Source organism: Rhinolophus sinicus, chromosome 14 (assembly GCF_057876585.1).
Source record: "Rhinolophus sinicus isolate RSI-liver-muscle chromosome 14, RSI-T2T, whole genome shotgun sequence".
Taxonomy (NCBI): domain Eukaryota; kingdom Metazoa; phylum Chordata; class Mammalia; order Chiroptera; family Rhinolophidae; genus Rhinolophus; species Rhinolophus sinicus.
The window spans coordinates 143,618,766-143,637,747 of record NC_142514.1 but is presented as its reverse complement, the minus strand read 5'-3'; the positions used below and the strand labels follow the sequence as shown (position 1 = coordinate 143,637,747).

The 18,982-nt window shown below is 49.1% G+C and overlaps 3 protein-coding genes across 5 annotated transcripts in view; 1 reads left to right on the top strand and 2 right to left on the bottom strand.

Annotated features, from left to right (window-relative positions):
* LOC109460454 (dynein heavy chain domain-containing protein 1) overlaps nucleotides 1-6,655 on the bottom strand; it is a 70,062-nt gene extending 63,407 nt beyond the window's left edge. The window contains exons 1-4 of the mRNA XM_088791613.1: nucleotides 3,148-6,655; nucleotides 1,902-2,104; nucleotides 1,334-1,601; nucleotides 245-1,046 (exon numbers count right to left, since the gene is read on the bottom strand). Coding sequence (XP_088647739.1) covers nucleotides 245-1,046; nucleotides 1,334-1,418 — 887 coding nt within the window. The 5' untranslated portion in view covers nucleotides 1,419-1,601; nucleotides 1,902-2,104; nucleotides 3,148-6,655. The remainder of the gene's footprint in view (nucleotides 1-244; nucleotides 1,047-1,333; nucleotides 1,602-1,901; nucleotides 2,105-3,147) is intronic.
* A 3,506-nt stretch (nucleotides 6,656-10,161) lies between these two features.
* TIMM10B (translocase of inner mitochondrial membrane 10B) lies at nucleotides 10,162-11,790 on the bottom strand. Its single transcript, XM_019755869.3, has 3 exons — nucleotides 11,685-11,790; nucleotides 11,389-11,484; nucleotides 10,162-11,203 (listed from the first exon to the last, which is right to left on the bottom strand). The coding sequence occupies exons 1-3, from the start codon at nucleotides 11,718-11,720 to the stop codon at nucleotides 11,027-11,029; spliced, it is 309 nt and encodes a 102-aa protein (XP_019611428.2). The 5' UTR covers nucleotides 11,721-11,790; the 3' UTR covers nucleotides 10,162-11,026.
* Nucleotides 11,791-11,860: 70 nt separating this feature from the next.
* Nucleotides 11,861-16,728, top strand: ARFIP2 (ARF interacting protein 2). Of its 3 annotated transcripts, none has more exons than XM_074335898.2 (8): nucleotides 11,861-12,018; nucleotides 12,814-12,954; nucleotides 13,200-13,296; nucleotides 14,003-14,121; nucleotides 14,278-14,499; nucleotides 15,043-15,200; nucleotides 15,347-15,521; nucleotides 15,810-15,949. In XM_074335898.2, exons 2-8 carry the CDS (start codon nucleotides 12,856-12,858, stop codon nucleotides 15,825-15,827), a joined length of 888 nt encoding a protein of 295 aa, XP_074191999.1. In that variant the 5' UTR covers nucleotides 11,861-12,018; nucleotides 12,814-12,855; the 3' UTR covers nucleotides 15,828-15,949. The 3 variants fall into 3 exon arrangements, with proteins under 3 accessions (XP_074191999.1, XP_074191998.1, XP_019611425.1); XM_074335897.1 differs by lacking the exon at nucleotides 15,810-15,949 and adding an exon at nucleotides 15,670-15,803; XM_019755866.3 differs by lacking the exon at nucleotides 15,810-15,949 and adding an exon at nucleotides 15,963-16,728 and having other exon boundaries at nucleotides 11,862-12,018.
* Nucleotides 16,729-18,982: the final 2,254 nt, after the last annotated feature.

The window sequence follows — 18,982 nt, the reverse complement described above, 5'->3', positions numbered from 1 at the left end:
GGAGGAGGAGGAAGAAGAAGAAGAAGAAGAAGAAGAAGAAGAAGAAGAAGAAGAAGAAGAAGAAGAAGAAGAAGAAGAAGAAGAAGAAGAGAGGAGCAGCCTCACACCAGCTTGGCTTGTGCTCAGGCTAGTCCCTACGATCAATAGGAAACTGGCGTTAGACATCCAGGTGACTCAAGAGGCACCCATAAACTGGCTTCTTTCTCTCCTCTGCCCAGAGCCCCAGACTGGGTCCCTCACTTACTTTGTCTCTCTTCTTCCAACAGGCTCCTCCTCTGCATTGTCAGCACCACTGCTTTCATACTGTACAGGGATGTCCGTTGCCAGTGCCAAGGGCAGGAGGCTAAGGCCATCTAGCCACTGAGCCTCTTCCAGGGCCACCTCGGCACCAACAATACCCAGGCTGTGCTGGAGCTCAGGCAGAGTCAATGGTCGCAGCCATGTGGCCAACTCCTCCTCTACTTGCTGCCTACCCCTCCGGGCCTGCACAAAAGGGCACACTAGGAGTGGGGGACCATGATGGAACCTCTGCTTCTGAAGACAGCAGTCAACATGGGAGGCAATCTCTAACAAAGAGGTGTCTGGGGGAAAGGCCCGGTCTATGGCATCTAGCAGGTCCAACTGGAGCTGGGATAGGACCCAGGGTGCCCAATGGTATAGCTGCTCCAGGAAGGGTAGCAAATCAAGTAGACCAACGAGCAGTGCACGATATGGAGGCAGCAGACCCAGTACTGCATGCAGATAGTGCCAAGCTGCAGGGCTGCCATCTTGCAGCACAGCTGAGAACAGAGTTTGGAGCTCAGCTATCAGGAGCTCCAGCCCTCTGGGCTGCTCTGACTGAGTCACTGCCTTCAGGAACTGCCTTTGTCTCCTGTGCCAGTGACGAAACTTAAGGGCATCAGATGATGCCTCTTCAGGAGGCGGGCCCCCCCTCATCTCCATCTCCGAGACCAAGAGGAGCTGGGCATTCAACTGCTGGCGAACCGACCTTGCCCACTGCTCAGGCTCCGATTGCCAGTTCCAGGTTCCTGGCTGCTGGGTCTCACCTGCTTGCCCCAGCCCAAGAGAGGGAGAGGCAAGACAAGGGGGTCTTAGGCTCTGGGTAGAGGATGGTCAGGATCAAAAGAGTTGGGAAAGGGGAAGGGAAGGGAGGGACTTAGGGAGCGGCAAGGCAGAGCCAGACCAGCAGAGGTTCCTCTCTGGGACCCTAAACCCTACCTTCAACTTCCCTAAAGACTCTGGTAAGAAGCAGGCCCAGGACAGACGTGGGGGCCCTCGGGGCCCTCCCTGCACAAGAGTTCCTTCCCACGGCCCAGGACACTGTCCCCCTCACCTGGTCTTAGGGGTACAGGAGGCAAGGAAAGGGAAGGGATTTGCCGATGCGGTTTCATCAAGGAGTGCCTGTTGGGGAAATGCATGAACTTAAGTCTTGGGTTGTAGGCACAGGCTCACTCTACTCACTGCCACCCACACGCAGAGAGACTGGCAGACACACGTGTGACCGCTTGTAGAGGCAAATTGATATACACACGGAAAAGGCTCACTCAGAGAACCTCGATAGCAGTGAGGAACCGTCCCTGGGCGTGGAGCCTGGCGATCGCCTGAAGAGGAGAAACAGATCCTCACTCAGAAGCAGCAAAATCCCAGTCCCGTCTGCCGGTGGGCTGAGCGGACTATTGAGGACAGAAAACTGAGGATTGGTTGGGATGGCGGCGGTGACGGCGGGGAGAGAGAACAGTGAGGGAAAAGTGTTAAAGGATCAGGCTGGCAGGAGGAGGAGGAAGAGGAGAAAGGGAGAGAGAAGGGTTCCGTGGGTGATTCGGAGGAGGGACTTTTCTGGGGGCAGCAGAGGAGAGTGGTCCCAGGGGACGAAAGGAAGCGGATCGGGGCCACGGACTCACCCGCAGTTCCATCAGCTCCCAGCTGTTAGAACCGTTACTACTTCGCTCCCGCGAGGCTCAAGCCTCGCTGACGCCGGGAGCGCTGAGGCGCCAGAAAGGGGAGGGACCAGAGTCGAATACCCCGCGGGGCAGAGGGAGCAGCGCCAGGCCGAACTTGCTGGCTGCCCGCTGGCCTTGGGAATAGGGGGTCAGCCTGGCTGGGTCTGAAAAAAAAGAACGACACGTTTGATCAGGGGAAGTACCAATCCAGAGGGCATTCCCTGCGCGGCCAAGCTGGCGCCAGGCATCAACGACCTGTCATTGGGACCATCCCCCGCCACCCATATCCACCTACCCCGTCTCAATGCCCCAAACCCCCGAATAAGACAAACCCTGCAACACAGGAAGCTGAAAATCAGGGGCAAGGGTGCTGAATGATTAAAATAAAAATAGAAATTCAGCATAGGATAGATAATCCCACCAAGGCTCTGAAATCTAGATTTGTATATCCAACTGCCTATTTAACGTCTCCACTTGAATATCTCATATGATTATCCCAAACTTAAAACTTAAAATGTCTAAAACCAGACTCCTGCCTCCCACACCACCGACCCCCAAACCTGCTTCTTTTACCATCTCCACATCTCAGTAAATGGCAAGTACATTTTTCCAGTTGCTCAGGCCAAAACCTTGGAGTCAAAGGTGACTCTCCCTCCCGCTCCCATCCCCACATCCCATGTCTAATCCTTCAGCAAATTCTGTTGGCTATAGCTTCAAAATCTATCCAGAATCCAACTATTTCTCATCACCTTACGTGCTATTACTACCTTGGTCTAAGGCACTTTCACCTCTCACCTGGGTTTTTCCATAGCCCCTCTAAACTGGTCTCTCTGCTTCCACCCTTTCCCAGTTTGCTCTTTTCAGGGCAGCCAGCGACACTTCAAACATAAGCAGATCCTGTCACTCCTCAGCACAAAACTCGCAAATGCCTTATCATCTCATCCCTTCAGGTGAAAGCCAAAGTTCTATGATGGCCACCAAATTGCTATCTGATCAGTTGCCTGCTACCTCTATGATCTTCTGTCCTACTCTCTCTCCATTCACTCAACTACTGCTGTGCCTGGATCACACCAAGCATGGTCCCACCTCAGAGCCTATGTACATCTCTAATTGTATATCAGTTAGGAGACAGACAGGTTTTCTGTGGCTGTGTAACAAATTACCACAAACTAAGCTGCTTAAAAACAACACCCATTTAGTATCTCACAGTTCTGTAGATTGACTGGGTTCTGTGCTCAGTGTATCATAATCCTGAAATCAAGGTGTTGACAGGGCTGAGTTCTTGTCTGGAGGCTCTGGGGAAAACTCCTCTTCCAAGCTCATTCCTGTTGTTGGCAGGATTCAGTTCCTTGTGGTTGTAGGACTGAGGTCCCCATTTCCTTCCTGGCCATCAGCGAGGGGCCACTCTCAGGTCTTAGAAGCCACAGCTTCCAGTGCTATATGGCCCTTCCATCTTCAAGCCAGCCATAGTTCCTCAAATCCTTCTCATGCTTGAAATTTTTCTGATGTCCTGTTCCACAACCAGCCAGAGAAAACTCCCTGCTCTTAAAAAGTTCACGTGGTTAGGTCAGGCCCACCAGCTAATCTCACTTTCTTATAGTCAAGTATGCCATACAATATAACCTAATTACATTAGTAAAATCTATCAGTCCTAGGGTTTTGCAGGATATGTATACAGGGAGTGGGAAATCTTGGGGCCCATCTAAAAATTCTGCCTACCACACACATACTATAACAAAAAGACCAAAAAAGTACAATGACTTAAACATGATAGATGTTTGTTTTTTTTTCTCTCTCACATAACCATCCAAGTATAGTCACTCCAGGGCTAATACATCACCTTTTAGATGTTCTGCTTTCTCCAAGGAAGTAGTCCTTTTCTTCAAGGTCTGAGAGAATTTACCACCATGTCTGCTAGGCCCCATCCCAACTAGTGAGATGGGGAGAAAGCGAAGGAGAAAGCATAGCCTGACTTTTAAGGGCACAATCTGGCAATGCACAAATCACTCAATCACATAGACACACACAGCATCAAGGAAAGCTACAAAATCTAATCTTTATTTTCAGTGACCATGTGCCCAGATAAAAAGCCAGGGGTTCTATTAGTAAAGGAAGAAGGGGACAATGGATACTGGGGAGCAACTTTAGGCTTAAACCACAATGAGCACTCTTCTTCCAGATGACCACAAGGCTTAACTCCCTCCTTTCAAATCTCTGCTCAGACATTACTGGTAGTGAGTTCTTCTGTGACCACCCAATATAAAATATCAATACTCTCCCCACCTCCCTTATCCTTCTTACCCTGTATTATTTTTCTCCATAGCACTTATTACCATTTCATATAAACATTTCATTGCTTATTGTCTGCTTCCCCTGACTAGAAATATAAACTCCATGGTGGCAGAGCTTCTGATTGCTCTCTGCTCTCTCCGCAGCTCCTGCTCTAGGCACCATGAGTGCATGATTAGAAAACATTTATGGAACAAATATATAAATGTATAGCAATCTTCATTAGTGAGAAATAGGACAGACTCTGGAGTCAGATGTCTGGATTGAAAACCTGACGCCACCACTTACTAGTTGTGGGATATTTTATCTGTTTCATTCTTTGTAAAATATAAAATAATAATAGTATCTACCTTATAGGGTTGTTGGGAGGATTAAATGAGTTAATGTATATAAAGCCCTCAGAATAGAGCCTGGTAGATAATAAGTACTTGATATAACTGAAATGTGTTAGCTACCAGTATGTACATTTGTTGTTCAGGGCACTCTACCAAGTGCTGTTGACATAATGGTGAACAAGCCATAACAGGGTTCAATGAGGGCATAAATAAGGGCATGGGCAACCCTCCCTGGGAAGGACAAAAAAGAGTCACAGAGTCACAGTGGGTCTTAAAATTTAAGGCCTTAAAACAATAGTTTTCTGGGGCTGGCCCAGTGGCTCAGGTGGTTAGAGCTCCATGCTCCTAACTCCAAAGGCTGCCGGTTCGATTCCCACATGGGCCAGTGGGCTCTCAACCACAAGGTTGCCAGTTCAATTCCTTGAGTCCTGCAAGCAATGGTGGGCTCTGCCCCCTGAACTAAGATTGAACATGGCACCTTGAGCTGAGCTGCCTCCCGGATGGCTCAGTTGTTGGTTGGAGCGCGGGCTCTCAACCAGAAGATTGCCAGTTCAATTCCTCGAGTCCCGCAAGGGATGGTGGGCAGCGCCCCCTGCAACTAAGATTGAACACGGCACCTTGAGCTGAGCTGCCGCTGAGCTCTCGAATGGCTCAGTTGGTTGGAGCGAGTCCTCTCAACCACAAGGTTGCCGGTTCGACTCCCGCAAGGGATGGTGGGTTGTGACCCCTGCAACTAGCAATGGCAACTGGACCTGGAGCTGAGCTGCGCCCTCCACAGCTAAGACTGAAGGGACAACAACTTGAAGCTGAATGGCACCCTCCACAACTAAGATTGAAAGGACAACAACTTGACTTGGAAAAAAGTCCTGGAAGTATACACTGTTCCCCAATAAAGTCCTGTTCCCCTCCCCCAATAAAATCTTTTTTAAAAAAAAGAAACAATAGTTTTCCAGACAAATATAGGGAAATCTGTTTAGTAATCTCAACTGAGTTCTCAACACTGCCTAAAAATCTATGGGTTTTTTTTTCCAGTTCACTCTTCCATTCTGTGCAAAGACTATTTCAAACATCCTGCACTCTCTCATCTTCCATTTTCTTCTACTTTGCTCTCTGATGATAACTTCACCTCCTATTAAAAACAAAATCAATCAGGGTTCTCCAGAGAAACAAAACCAATAGGATACAGGTCTATATCCATAAAGAGATTTATTTTAAGGAATTGGTTCACATGATTGTGGGGGCTGGCAAGTCCAAAATCTGAAGGATAGGTCAGCATGCTAGAAACTCAAGCAGGAGTTAATGCTGCAGTCTTGAGGCACAATTTCTTCTCAGGGAAATCTCAATTTCTGCTCTTAAGGCCTTCAATTAATTGGATGAAGCCCACCCACATTATCGAGGGTAATTTTCTTAAAGTTAATTAATTGTAGATGTTAACCACTTCTATAAAAATACTTTCACAGCAACATCTAGATTAGTATTTGATTAAGTAACTGGGTACTGTAACCTAGCCAAATTGACACATAAAACCATCATACATGCTATTTAAAAGGAACTCTCTCATTATTCCAAAACCATATAAAAAAATACTTAGATCTGCTTTCGTCCATCCCTCCCTCCTTCCTGTTACCAATAAAAGGTACTCCCCCTCTCTCTAAAGCCGCGCTCTAGACCTTTGCTCTGGAACCATTCTCTCACCTTCATTCACCCAACAAATATTTATTGAGCATCAACTATTTTGGACACTACTTTAGGTGTTTGGTTCCATTGGTGTACAAAACAACATTGACAAAAACTCCTGATTTATGGAGCTTATATTCTAGTGGGGGACACAAATAATAAAAATGAGTAAACTATATAACATGTGACAGTGCTATGGAAAAAAAACAGAGCAGAGGTTAAATGTAGATTCACTTCTCTCTCTTTTAATTAAAAACCTTTCTCTTTTTATGTAAATAGTAGATTGAGCAGGGAGGCTATTGAAAGATGTTCATTCAACAAATATTTATCGAACACACATTATGTGCCAGGCACTGTGATAAGGATACAATGGTGAGCAATACAAACAAGGACTCTGACCTCATGAGCAACTGTTAGAAATGCTAATGCCAAAAACACGAAGAATTATCGGACCCGGAGTCTGCAAAGAATTCTTTGAGGAAAGACTATTTGCACTAAGTACTCAAGAATGAGTAGTTCAGTAGGTAAAGTAGTGGGAAAGCATTGCAAGGCAAGAAGCAGCAAGTGCAAAGGCCTGGAGATGGGATAATGTATGACAAGTTGAAGGAATCCAAAGGCCAGTGGGGTCAGAGCAGAGAGGGAGAGTGAGGTGTGGTTCAGTTCAACACAGTACTAATAGTCCAGTATCTGAGTCACTGACAAGATAAAGCTGAGGTAGGCAGGAGCTCGATCATGCAGGGCCTGGTAGGGCTTGTGTAGAATGTCAAGTTTTTATCCTATGAGTGCGAAGCTATTGCAAAGTTTTAGGCATCGGTTTGTGTTTTCTGGCATAAGAATGGAGAACAGATTGGAGGGGTGCTAAAATGGGTATAGGGAGAAGCAGCAATTGCAATAATCCTGGTGAAAGACTGTCAAGATGGAGAAGAGAAAAAATCTAAAGGGGTATTTAGAAATGTAAACTGTAAAGATTTCGCAATTGAGTGAGGAGAGGAGTGAGGTTTCCAGCTTTTGCAACTGGATGAGTACTAGGTGTAGGAGGAAAGTTTATGAGGAAACATGTTGAGTTGGTTATGTTTTTGAGATACCTAAATGAAGATGTCAATTAAATAGCTTGGAGGAGAGATGTGGGAGTCATCCGTAACTAAAGCTCAGAGTGGGGAAGAAACAATACTAGAAAAAACAGACTGAGAAAGAACAGAACCTAGAGAAACTTAGATTTAAAAGTTGGAGGTGGGGAGGCCTGCAAAGGAGGCTAAGCTACAGCCAGAGGTAGCAGTAAAAGTATGAGTGGAATAGCAGCCACCAGTTCCTCATCGATGATGAGGAACTATTATTAGTTAATAGTACGAGAGGCTACTGAGAAGGGAAGTAAGCCTGGACTTGATTCAGGGATATGAAGGCCATATCCTCAGTAAGTCAGGGTGACCTCAGTTAAGAATCATTTCAACAGAATAAAGCTTCCAGAAGTCAAAACAGGTCGGGTAGAAGAATGGGATGGAGAGGGCCAAAGTATCCAACTGTTTTTAGCTGTAAAACAGAAAAAAATAGGATAGCTGGGGTGGAGGGAATGAGGTACAGAGTGGTTTGTTTGTTCTATCAGGAGAGTTTTTTTTTTTTTTTTTTTTTTTTAAAGATTTTATTGGGGAAGGGGAACAGGACTTTATTGGGGAACAGTGTGTATTTCCAGGATTTTTTTTCCAAGTCAAGTTGTTGTCCTTTCAATCGTTGTTGTGGAGGGCACAGTTCAGCTCCAGGTCCAGTTGCCATTGTTAGTTGCAGGGGGCGCAGCCCACCATCCCTTGTGGGAGTTGAACAGGCAACCTTGTGGTTAAGAGCCTGTTCTCCAACCAAGCCATCAGCAGCAGCCCAGCCCAAGGTGCTGTGTTCAATCTTAGTTGCAGGGGGCGGAGCCCACCGTCCCCTGTGGGAGTCAAGGAGTTGAACTGGCAACCTTGTGGTTGAGAGCCTAGTGGCCCATGTGGGAATTGAACCAGCAGCCTTCAGCGTTAGGAGCACGGAGCTCCACCGCCTGAGCCACCAGGCCAGCCCAGTAGAGTCTTTAGCAAGTTCAAACAGACGAGAATTTAGTAAAGTAGGGAAAAATCAGATTCTAAAGGAAGAACTAGGATTCAGAGCAAAGGAATAGGCCTTTAGAGTAATGCTTGCCCTGTTTAGACAGGAGAGGAAGAGAATGATGCAGATGTGGATGGGTGACCAAGTTTGGTGGCCAGATGTTGTGAGAATTCCCAACTGACAACTTTTACTTTTGTCTATAAAGAAATAAGATTATCTGCAAGAAGTGAAGAGAATGGTGTGTGTGTGGGGGGGTAAGCTAATAAGAGACTTAAGAATATTGGTTTGAAATACTCATTGCAGCAAGCAGGGAGACGACTAGAAAAATCCAGTAGGATTATAGGGGCTGAGGCTCTACTTGAAGCTGGTAACCATGGATTCATAGTGATATAAATCTGCTCTATAGTGATTTCCTTGGGTGGCTTTTGGTTCTCCAAATGCAAGTACAAAAGTTTCATTTTATCTAAGAGTCAAAAAAAGAGAGATGAGTTCAGCAAATGCAGCTTATTCCAAGAGGATCACTAGAATTTAAGCTGAATAGGAATCTAGACAGGAAGGTGTTAATGGAGAGAAGGTAGAAGCAATGACCTAACTGCTCCAGTGAAATCAAAGACAGTAGAGGAATAGTTCAATAAATAAAGTGGGAAGAATATGGTAGCTGAATAAGATGCAAGTAATAGTATTTTGGAGATACAGCAGTGTGAGGTGAAGACAATGGCTAGGACATAACTATGGGAATGGGTGGCTAAGCGAATGAAAATCATTGGATATTGGGTCAAAAAACTAAGAGACCAAAATACTGAATAAAGTGCCCATGTAGGAAGACCAAGGGCTAGCTATTTAGTGGAAAGTAGAAGAGCAATAGTTACTAAGGACAAATAGAGAGGGTGATACACTTGCGTAGCCTCAAAGGAATCAGACTTTGCAAAGGAGTAGGCAATTATATTCTGAAGCCGCCTGGCAGGAAAACCAACCCTAGAAAGGCAAAAAGCTGATTGGAGTTACTTTTCTGAACAGGTAACTGTGCATTAAGATGTGCTTCTAATATCTTCTGGATTCTTGCTTCCTCATCTGTTAAGTGGAGATAATACCTTTCACTTGTAGTTTTTTTCAAGATTAACTAAGATGAAGCATGACATATACCAACATCAGAACCTATACAAAGTGGGGGCTCACCAAACAAACAAACATGGATTTTAAAGGCAGATCTGTATTTTAATACAAGGTCTGCTCATAGAGAATTTCAACTTCCCGATCTATACAGGGAGAAAACATGTGCTTTGAGGGTCATTGTAAAAAGTTCTTTTTATTATTGCGGGTGCCGATGTCTATGAGCTTCCATTTCCTCTGTAAAAAATGAAAGGACGTGGTCACCTGATGGGAGATAGCGGAGGGTGAGATGGGGGATTAAGGAGAGCAGTGAAGGTATAAATAACTGCCTTGGTGATTAAGGAAAGCAAATAGACTGGAACCCAGAAGGGTTGCTTTTTGGTAGTGAGAGCTTGGTTGAAGTTGGAGACCTTTAATATTTAGTAGCATTTATTATACAGCAGTGTTTTTCTCTAGCAGTTTGAATGGAGGAACAGCAAAGATTAAACAGCTGGAACGATACGAAAAGGACACAAGGGCAGCAAGAAAATGGGGTGATGGAATGATAGGCCATTTATACTGCCGAATGCAGAAGTAAATTCCACAAGGGGGCAATAATGAGGAAAGAATGGATAGACTGGAATTAGAAATCACAGAACAGGCACAGGGGGAACATGTGGTAGAGGGTGGAAGAGCTGGAATTAGAAGATTATATATAAGCACTGAGACATTAAGGAGCCTGAAGATTTAATTTTACCCCTTTTTTCCCCCCATAATCACTACCCTCTACTTCTCCCTTGGGTTTCTCTCCCTCAAGTCTGACCGTATTACAGAATTTGGCCTAAGTTTTCCCCTTTCTTACTGCCCCTGAAGACAAGCACACAGACCTTCTTTGCTTAAAGGTTTTACTGCTCATTCAGGAAGACAGGAAATAGTGAGAAAATAACAACTTGGGTAAAGTGGCTGAAGTTCCAGAACACCCCTGAATTCTTACAGGTTTCATCTCTGTCCTGGAGCTACTGATTTCCCAGTAGGTAGTGCCTAAAAACCCTGTGATTTCTTGATCTACTGTCCTTAGACATCTCCTCCTTTCCCTAAATCTGGCAGAGTTCCTTCTTGTAAAACACAGTCCACAAAAAATAGCTATAAATGAATGCACACCTGGCTCACAAGTGAGCCATTAAAGTCAGACTGATTTATGTGAAGAAGAGCTAGACAGAGCTCCCATTTTCTCTGTCATCTGGACAGGAACCAAGTTCCCGTTGCTATTACCAACTTTAAAATTGTACCCACAGACCTTGCTCTAAGCAGGTGCCTGGGAATGCTAAGGTTTGCTTCCTTACAAAGAAGGCAATTTCTCTGCAGACAGAGCTAAAGCCAGCAGATATTCACTAACTGACAGAATAAAAGATGATGCTAATAAAGTGAGCAAAGCTTCCCTGCCCAGAATATAAACCAAACAGAATAAAAGTGGGTTTATTAACGCTTCCTGGAGCCACAGTACCCAGCTCTCAGGCAATACCTCACTTTCTATATACAGGCTGTACCCAGCCCAAGCAAGGTCCACTGGCTCCTTCAATTTGAGGGGCCATCAAGTGCCTCCCTTCCGGGGGTTGGGGATGGCTAGCTGCCTGATGGCGAGGTTCCAGGCTGTTCAGGAGCAACACCTGGCACAGCTGAGGCAGCCTCGTAGTCTGCGATGCGGCGCTGTACCAGGGCAGGCATGAGCTGCACGTAAGCAGCCATGAGGCGATGGTTGGAATGGATCAGCTTCCCAGCACAGCTGTGCAGACAGGTTTCCTGGAAGGAAGACAGGGTGGAAATAGGGGCCAAAGGTGTCCTGTCAGATCCGTTTCCTTCCTTCCCATCTCCAACCTGGGGGCGAGGCTCATGCAAAGGCCCTGGCCGAAGGTAGTGGAGGGAGGAAGGAAGCAGATCACGGTTAACTCTGAGGATTAAGAGTAATCCCCTACTCGGTTCCCCACCTCCTCGGCATCCAGGGCTCGGTGGTGCAGGCTGGGTACGCAGCGCTGGAAGCAGAGTTCCGTCATCCGATTGTAGACCAACAGGAAGTCCCGCAACTAGGAGAGAAGGGGACCAAGAACTCAGCTATAAGGGGGCCCACACCTGAATTCAAGGCCGCGCCTTGAAGTTTAACAGGACCGCGCACCACAGCCCGATGTCCCTAGCCCTCGGATCCCTAGCTCTTTGGGGTTCCCGCCATGCAGACGGCGAGGACAGGTGAATGTAGGGCTTTGAAGCCACATGAACTGCCACTCACGTTTCTCAGCTGCTGCTGCTGCTGCTGCTGCTCCATCCCGCCACAAGCTCACGTCCTGCGTCACTTCCGTTACAGCTTCTCGGTAACGCCCCGGAAGTAATCTCTCGTCCATCCCCAGGGACTGAGGGGTTGATTCAAGGATCGTCCTGCCCCCGGCTGCTAACGTCACCTCCGCCCTTATAATCTGCGACGTGGCTGGCTTCTTCTGCCCAGGAGAGGACGTCACTTCCTCCGAGTCCCTGACCTGCTGCTAGGATCGCGACGGGAGCTGGAGCCCGAGGTCCCCGCGCGGCCCGGGCCTGGCTCCCTGAGGGGAAGAGCGGCCTGTCCTCAGGTGAGCGGGCCATACTTGGGCAAGGGGAAGTTGAATGCATGAACCTGTATTGAGGGCAAGATACCTCTGAGCCTGGGAAAGGATGAGGACACACCTGATGCCCAGGTGTATTGGGGTGGGGGGTGGGGGAAACACACCTAGAGAAACATAACTGACTTTGGAAGCTGTCACCTATGTTCTGGGGAAAAGAGGCTTTCCCAGAGGCTGGCAAGAATAAACCAACTGAATCAACTGAATCAAAAGGCCTGGTGGGAAGAGCCCGAGGAAGGGAAGGTGCATGGTATGAAGGTGCATGGTATGGAGACGGGGGGAACCATCTGAAGGAAAGGGGAAGAAACACTAAAGGAGTGTTGAAAGGCTAAGCGATGGAGAACATACTGAGCCCTGGAAAGGGGTTCATCTCCTGATGGGAAGAAACACCTGGGTGGGGATCAGCTTCAGGAGAACACAGTCTTTATCTCGTTCACTGCTGTGTTTCATAGCCTCAAATAGAGCATGACACATAGTAGGCACTCATTAAATGTCTGTTGAATGATCGAATGCATGAATAATCATCGGAGTCCTGGTGAAGTTGGAGGGTCATGAGAAGACACCTGAGGCCTGTGCATGTGTAAAAATATGCCCCTTGGAGGGAAGAGGTACATATACTCGCACTACCTGAGGAAAGGAGTGGTAGCCAAACTCCAGAACACTCTACCCCTGGGACAACCTCTAAAACCTCAGAAATGGTAGGGGAGACATTTCTCTTCTGTGGTCCTGGCCAATTTCCAGAACTATCTGTGTTGGGCTTTGCAGGGCACTGGGGTGGAGACATTGACTCCAGTCCCTTCCCTAGCCATGACGGACGGGATCCTAGGGAAGGCAGCTACAATGGAGATCCCCATCCATGGGAACGGCGAAGCTGGGCAGCTTCCTGAGGATGATGGGCTGGAACAGGTGCATCTGTTTGATTCTTCTCCTTATTCAATTTAGGAATCCCAACTCATAAACCCTGGCCTATTCCAGCAGCCTTTCCTAACTTATCTAACTCCCTTCTTTTTACAAATTTTTGTTCTGATTCTGTGCAGACTTCCTTTGTGTGCTCTCTCTGTGATGCTTCAATCCAAGTTTGTTCTCACCCCCAAAATGCTTCAGCTGTCCCTATGTTCCTGAAGCCCCCCCCCCTCTTCTCTGGCCTATAGGACCTCCAGCAGGTGATGGTGTCAGGACCCAACCTCAATGAAACTAGCATTGTGTCTGGTGGCTATGGGGGCTCTGGTGATGGACTCATCCCCACAGGTATGAATGATCAGAACAGGACAGGAAGTTTGAGTGAAGAAGGGGAGAGGAATGGTTCTGGGGAGCATAGGATATGTCTAAGAAAGCTGGAGTTACCTCTGGAGACCTTGGAAACCTCTGCTAGTATGAATCCTGTGGACTGTCTCAGCCCAAGACCAGTTCCCAGGGTTGTTCAACTGCCTCTACTTGCCATTTCCCTTGAGATGTGCCCTTTCTCTGCTGCTACCACCTAAGTCGAGAACTCTGTGCTCTGGAGCTTGGGCTGATTTGGAGATTTATGAGGCTTTTCAGAGTTTTACTTTAGACTCTAAAGTTTAGAGGGACAAGCAGCCCTGAGTCTCACACTGACTAGGGTTCCACATGGGAATGTCAACTAGGTTGCCTGTTATCAGGACCCACCATCCTTGACCTCCCGCCCCACACTCATCGTATTTTCTTGTTTCCTCTGCCCCTGTACACCAGCAGCCCCTCTTCCCTCCCCCTCCAACCCCACCACCACCTCAGAAGGAGGCCAGATGTTTTTGGGATTTAGGTCTCAGGGCACAAGGTACGAGCTCCTCCTAGTAAGTAAGAGAATCTAACTGTCTCCAGCTTCTGCTCCCTCAGGGAAGTCATGTTCAGATGCTGGGAGAGAAGTATGGGTGGAGCCACAGAGGCGTCTGGTTGTATCTGAGAGAGGCTAGAGTCAGAGAACTTGGTCCTTTAGGGTCTGGCCGCCATCCATCTCACAGTGCCACTCCTGCTGGCTCCGGAGATGAGGTGGCTCGGGGCATCGCTGGAGAGAAGTTTGACATCGTCAAGAAATGGGGCATCAACACATATAAGGTGGGATTCAAGCACCTCTCCCTTCCCCCAAACTCCCTCTGGGTACCTTTTTGCCTTCTCCCAGATCCTAATAGTCCATCTATATTCCAGCCTGGGTATGCTGTTCGGGGAGCAGGGTGCTAGGGTCTCTGACCTATTCCCCCACTTCCCAATCAGTGCACAAAGCAGCTGTTATCAGAGCGATTTGGCCGAGGCTCCCGGACTGTGGACCTGGAGCTAGAGCTGCAGATTGAGTTGCTGCGTGAGACGAAGCGCAAGTATGAGAGTGTCCTGCAGCTGGGCCGGGCGCTGACAGCCCACCTCTACAGCCTGCTGCAGACCCAGCATGCACTAGGTGACGCCTTTGCTGACCTCAGCCAGAAGTCCCCAGAGCTTCAGGTGCCTCAGCCAGGCCAAAGAAAGTTGGGGGGGACTGGGCCCAGGCCCTCCCAGGCAGTCATCCCTCAGCCTCCCTCCCTCCATCCCTCCTGCAGCCCAGAGGGAGAATCCCTCCAGGGTGGGCCCAGCCCTGTCCCCAGCAGCACTCACCTGTGGAGGCAGCCTAAGGGTTTGTACGGAGGTCCAAAGTCGGAGGGGCAGGGGGAGGGGGCACACTAGGTGCCTCACAAGTAACCCTTCTCTGCATTGGCGAGAATGCCTTTGGTGCTCAGCCTAATCAGAGCTCCTCCCTTGCCTGCTGCACTGACTTTCCTTGTTCTAGTCCTGTGAACTTATCTGAGAACCTCACCCCCACATCCCCACCCCAGGCATCCCCAGGGTGGCCCCACTAACTTTCTGGCTAAGAAAGCCTTGCTGGAGGCAGTCCTTGGTTGTTTGTTTTGATGGCTGCTTCCTTCCTCGGGAAAAGGGGACTAAAGGACCCTACAGCTCCAGTCAGGTAGGGACTATTTCTCAAGGCCTGTCCCTCCTTTCTGTCCTCAGGAGGAATTTGGCTACAATGCAGAGACACAGAAGCTGCTGTGCAAGAATGGAGAAACACTGCTAGGGGCTGTGAACTTCTTTGTCTCTAGCATCAACACATTGGTCACCAAAACCATGGAAGACACACTCATGACTGTCAAACAGTATGAGGCTGCCAGGTGTGGGCACTGGCAGGGCCTAGGGTTTTGGGAGTTGGCTGGCTTGGGTGAAAGTTGTGATTAGGGGCATAAGAATTCAGGAAGGAAAAAAGAGTGTGTGTGGAGGACATGGGGGTGGAGATGAGCCTATATAACCCCCTCCCCAGGCTGGAATATGATGCCTACCGAACAGACTTAGAGGAGCTGAGCCTAGGCCCCCGGGATGCAGGGACGCGTGGTCGACTCGAGAGTGCCCAGGCCACTTTCCAGGCCCATCGGGACAAATACGAGAAGCTGCGAGGAGATGTGGCCATCAAGCTCAAGTTCCTGGAAGAAAACAAGGTGCCAGCCCCACCCCTTTGACCTCAGCCCATCTTTCCATCTGTAATACTGACCCTCCCCCGACCCTCCCCCTCATTGGCTGGGGAAACGCAGCCTGGCTAAGGAGTGCGATCTTCCCCTAGCCCCCTCAACTCCTGGACTTTTCCAGGTCTCCCTCCCTCTGACTCCTGGCCCTTTTCTGTTGAAGAATTTGGCTGCTGTTCCCAGGATCATAACAGAAAAATCACCCCCTGAGCTGGGGTACCAGAACCCGAGACCTAGCCAATCATGTTAGGTTTCTCCCATCAGATTGACCCTCTCCTTTGACTCCCTTGGTGGTGTTCGGCCCCCACAAGAAAAGCACCATCAGAGCAGAGTCCATGTGCCTCTGGTCTGGGCTCAGGCTCAACCCCTCAAGAAGGGCATCTGAGTCCAGGCTCAGCTGACCCTCTGGACCCCCAGATCAAGGTGATGCACAAGCAGCTGCTGCTCTTCCACAATGCTGTGTCCGCCTACTTTGCTGGGAACCAGAAACAATTGGAGCAGACCCTGCAGCAGTTCAACATCAAGCTGCGGCCTCCAGGATCTGAGAAGCCCTCCTGGCTAGAGGAGCAGTGAGCCGCTCCCAGCCCAACCTGGCTATCAAGAAAGACATTGGGAAGGGCAGTCCCAGGTTGGGGGAGAATGGACATGGGACATCCCTGGCCACCTGCCCTCTGGCTGGGGCTCCCTTTCCCTGCCTGGGGCCTGATACCTGTTTTGCCCACACTGCTGTGGGTAGGGAGGGGCCTGCAGGCCCAGCAGCTGCTGCCCTGTCACTTATCTTCCTGGCCACTGGGCTTCATTCCCAGATCTTTTCCTTCTACTCCACAGCCAAAGGCTATGACAAAACCACTCCCTGGCCAGTGGCATCACTCCTCAGGCCTATCCCTAGCTCCTGGGGTGTGCCCCCTGACCAATGGCAGAGCCTCACAAGGCCCTGTCAGCCAATGGCAGCTCTTCTCGGGCTCCCCTGGGCCTATGATGTTGCCTCCAATACCCTTTGTCCCTCTATATGTGCCCATTGCAGAGAAGGGGACTGGGACCAAAGGGGTGGGAATAATGGGGAGCCCCATTTCTGGCCCTGCGTCTGAATGGGCCTCCCCTCACCTATCCACCCAGTTTAATTGTGCTTAGAGCCCTGGAAGATTGGGACCTAGCACTAGGAATAAACCTTTCATAAAAGCAGGCCCAGTGAGGTCAATTTGTGGGGGACTCTAGGAGGGTGGGCTGGGTGGAGAAATGCTCAGTATAATCCTACCCCAAAATCCTATCAAGTCAAAAGAGCTGGGGCCAGACAACTGAAGTCGCAGGTTTCAGGAACAGTCTGAGGACCCACTCCTTCCCCAGCCCCAGCTGGAGCCAAAGCTTCATTTGTCCTTTAGGCCAGCACCTAGATAGCTATGTGTCTTAAGAACACGGTCCAGAGTGGGTTGGGCCCACCGATCTTCATCATGCATTTATTCACACAGCAAATATTTACTGAGTGCTTTTACTTGCCATCCACTGCAGTGGACCCTGGGGAAACATCGGTGAATAAAACGGTCCCTACCCACAGTGTTTGTGGCCTAGTGAGGGAGGGCTAGAGAGAAGTAACCAGGCAACTACAATACAGTCTTAAGTACCAGGATACAGAAATACAGGGAGCTATGGGAGCACAGAAGAAGGGCATCTGGCCTATACAGGTAGAGATGGGCATGTCAACTTGAAAGCTAAGACCTAAAGGGTGAGTGAGTAGATGACAGACAGTAGGGGGGAGAACAGCCTAGGCAGACAGGCCATATGTGAAGGCCCTGCATAGGACTCTGCAGGAATTGAGTTTGAATGGACTGGAGGGTGAAGGGGGAGTGGCTAGAGGAACGCTACAGAGGTAAGGTAGTGAGAGAGCCCGCTAGGCCTTTTCTGGCTGATTAAGGACTTTTGCCATTTGGAGAAAGGGAGCTATGAAGCCTTTTCAGCGAGAAGGTTGATGGCATAGGAAAGTGTAGGGTTGAGGAAAGTAGTCATGTGAGCCTTAAAATAATGTAATACAGACCCCAGTTTCCCCATGTTGGGTAATCTAGTAGCTCTGGCCCAAACTCCAAAGGAAGCATGAATGCTGTCTGAGGCACAGTGCTGGGTGTCAGAACTCAGGTGGATGAGAAGTGGAGGCAGTTCCTAGGGCCCTGCTGCACCGAGGTGTTGAGCCCAAATCTGAACCTTGTCTGAGGCAAGAAAGTTTCCTAGCAGCACTTTCATTTAGTCAATCAGGGCCCAGATGCCATCACCTCTGTGCTCCTTAGCCAAGGAGAGTTCCAGCATGTCAACATTCTCCCCTACCTGTGTACAGGGCTGGAGGAAGGGGACAACACAGCAGATTCTCCTAGCACTGAGATCCATGCAGCCTGATTTTGCCCTTTGTCACAGATACTGCAGCTCCTAGGCAGGCTTCCTGGGCTGTGGTCAGCCTGCAGTCATCTAACTTGAGCTTGATTATTAGGTGGGTGGTCCACATACAAGCCCCCACTTTATGGGCCATTGGGGATTTTTCAACATGAAAGGTACTGAATCTCCAAGTGACTGGTCACAGGACCTAAAAGAACTAGAACCCTGGTTATACCACTTCCCAGCTGAGTGAGCCTGGGGAGCCAGGACCCTCCATTTCTTCCGTTGTAAAATACGGCTAATAAAAGAAGATACCTATTGAGATTATGCGTATTAAAGGAGATAATATATGTAAAGTAATTCGTTATGTGTCTGGCACAATATAAGCACTCAGTCTCTGTTAACTGTTATTATAATTTTTATTATTTTCCACTGGGGGTGCTTTTCTACAATGCCATGATTCTAAGAATTGCTCTAGTCTTTGGAGTGTGGAAGGGAGTCGCTGGATGGTCTGAACCATAATTTCCTCGCAAGGGGGCTCCTGAGAGTAGAGCCAGGAACCAAGAGCCGAACCAAGTTCCCCCACCTTCTACTCCTTCAGCCCCTTCCAGAGTTCTGGATATTGCCCTTCCACCTTGGGTTCCTTTGCCACCCAGAGATCCGTGCCGAGGTACAGACGATCCCCGTCTCCCCTGTCCTGCAGAGACCACAGTAGCATATTTCGTAGTAGTTCCCCCCGCCCTCCCCGACCCGAAGGGCACCTCCAGGAGGCAGCCCGGACCGGCTCCCGGAATCCGAAATCCCTGCTGTCCAGCTTGCTTTTTCTTGACCGAGCCTTCATCTCCGTCTCAGAGACCTATTACGCCACCCTTCCCTGGAGCCGTCGGGAGCCAGAGGCAGCTGGCGGGGATCGGGGACCGAGGATCCGGGATCCGGGATCAGGCTCACAGGTTCCCTGGCCCGCACGCTAAGGCAGCTCCTGCGAGAGCCTCAGGGGGGTGGGTGTGGGGAGCGGTACAGCCGGGCCAGGGAGGGCGGGGCCTGCGCAGCGGAGGGCGGAACGGAGGTGGGTCTTCGGT

Bases quoted from the DNA above. Each gene is read 5' to 3' on its own strand.
- TIMM10B (XM_019755869.3), bottom strand. From the start codon at position 11,720: ATGGAGCAGCAGCAGCAGCAGCAGCAGCTGAGAAAC. The intron at 11,485-11,684 runs GTGAGTGGCAGT...CTTCTCTCCTAG, and splicing joins AGCAGCAGCAGCTGAGAAAC to TTGCGGGACTTCCTGTTGGT. The intron at 11,204-11,388 runs GTGGGGAACCGA...TCTTCCTTCCAG, and splicing joins GAGCCCTGGATGCCGAGGAG to GAAACCTGTCTGCACAGCTG.
- ARFIP2 (XM_019755866.3), top strand. From the start codon at position 12,856: ATGACGGACGGGATCCTAGGGAAGGCAGCTACAATGGAGATCCCCATC. The intron at 12,955-13,199 runs GTGCATCTGTTT...TCTGGCCTATAG, and splicing joins AGGATGATGGGCTGGAACAG to GACCTCCAGCAGGTGATGGT. The intron at 15,201-15,346 runs GTGTGGGCACTG...CCCCCTCCCCAG, and splicing joins AAACAGTATGAGGCTGCCAG to GCTGGAATATGATGCCTACC.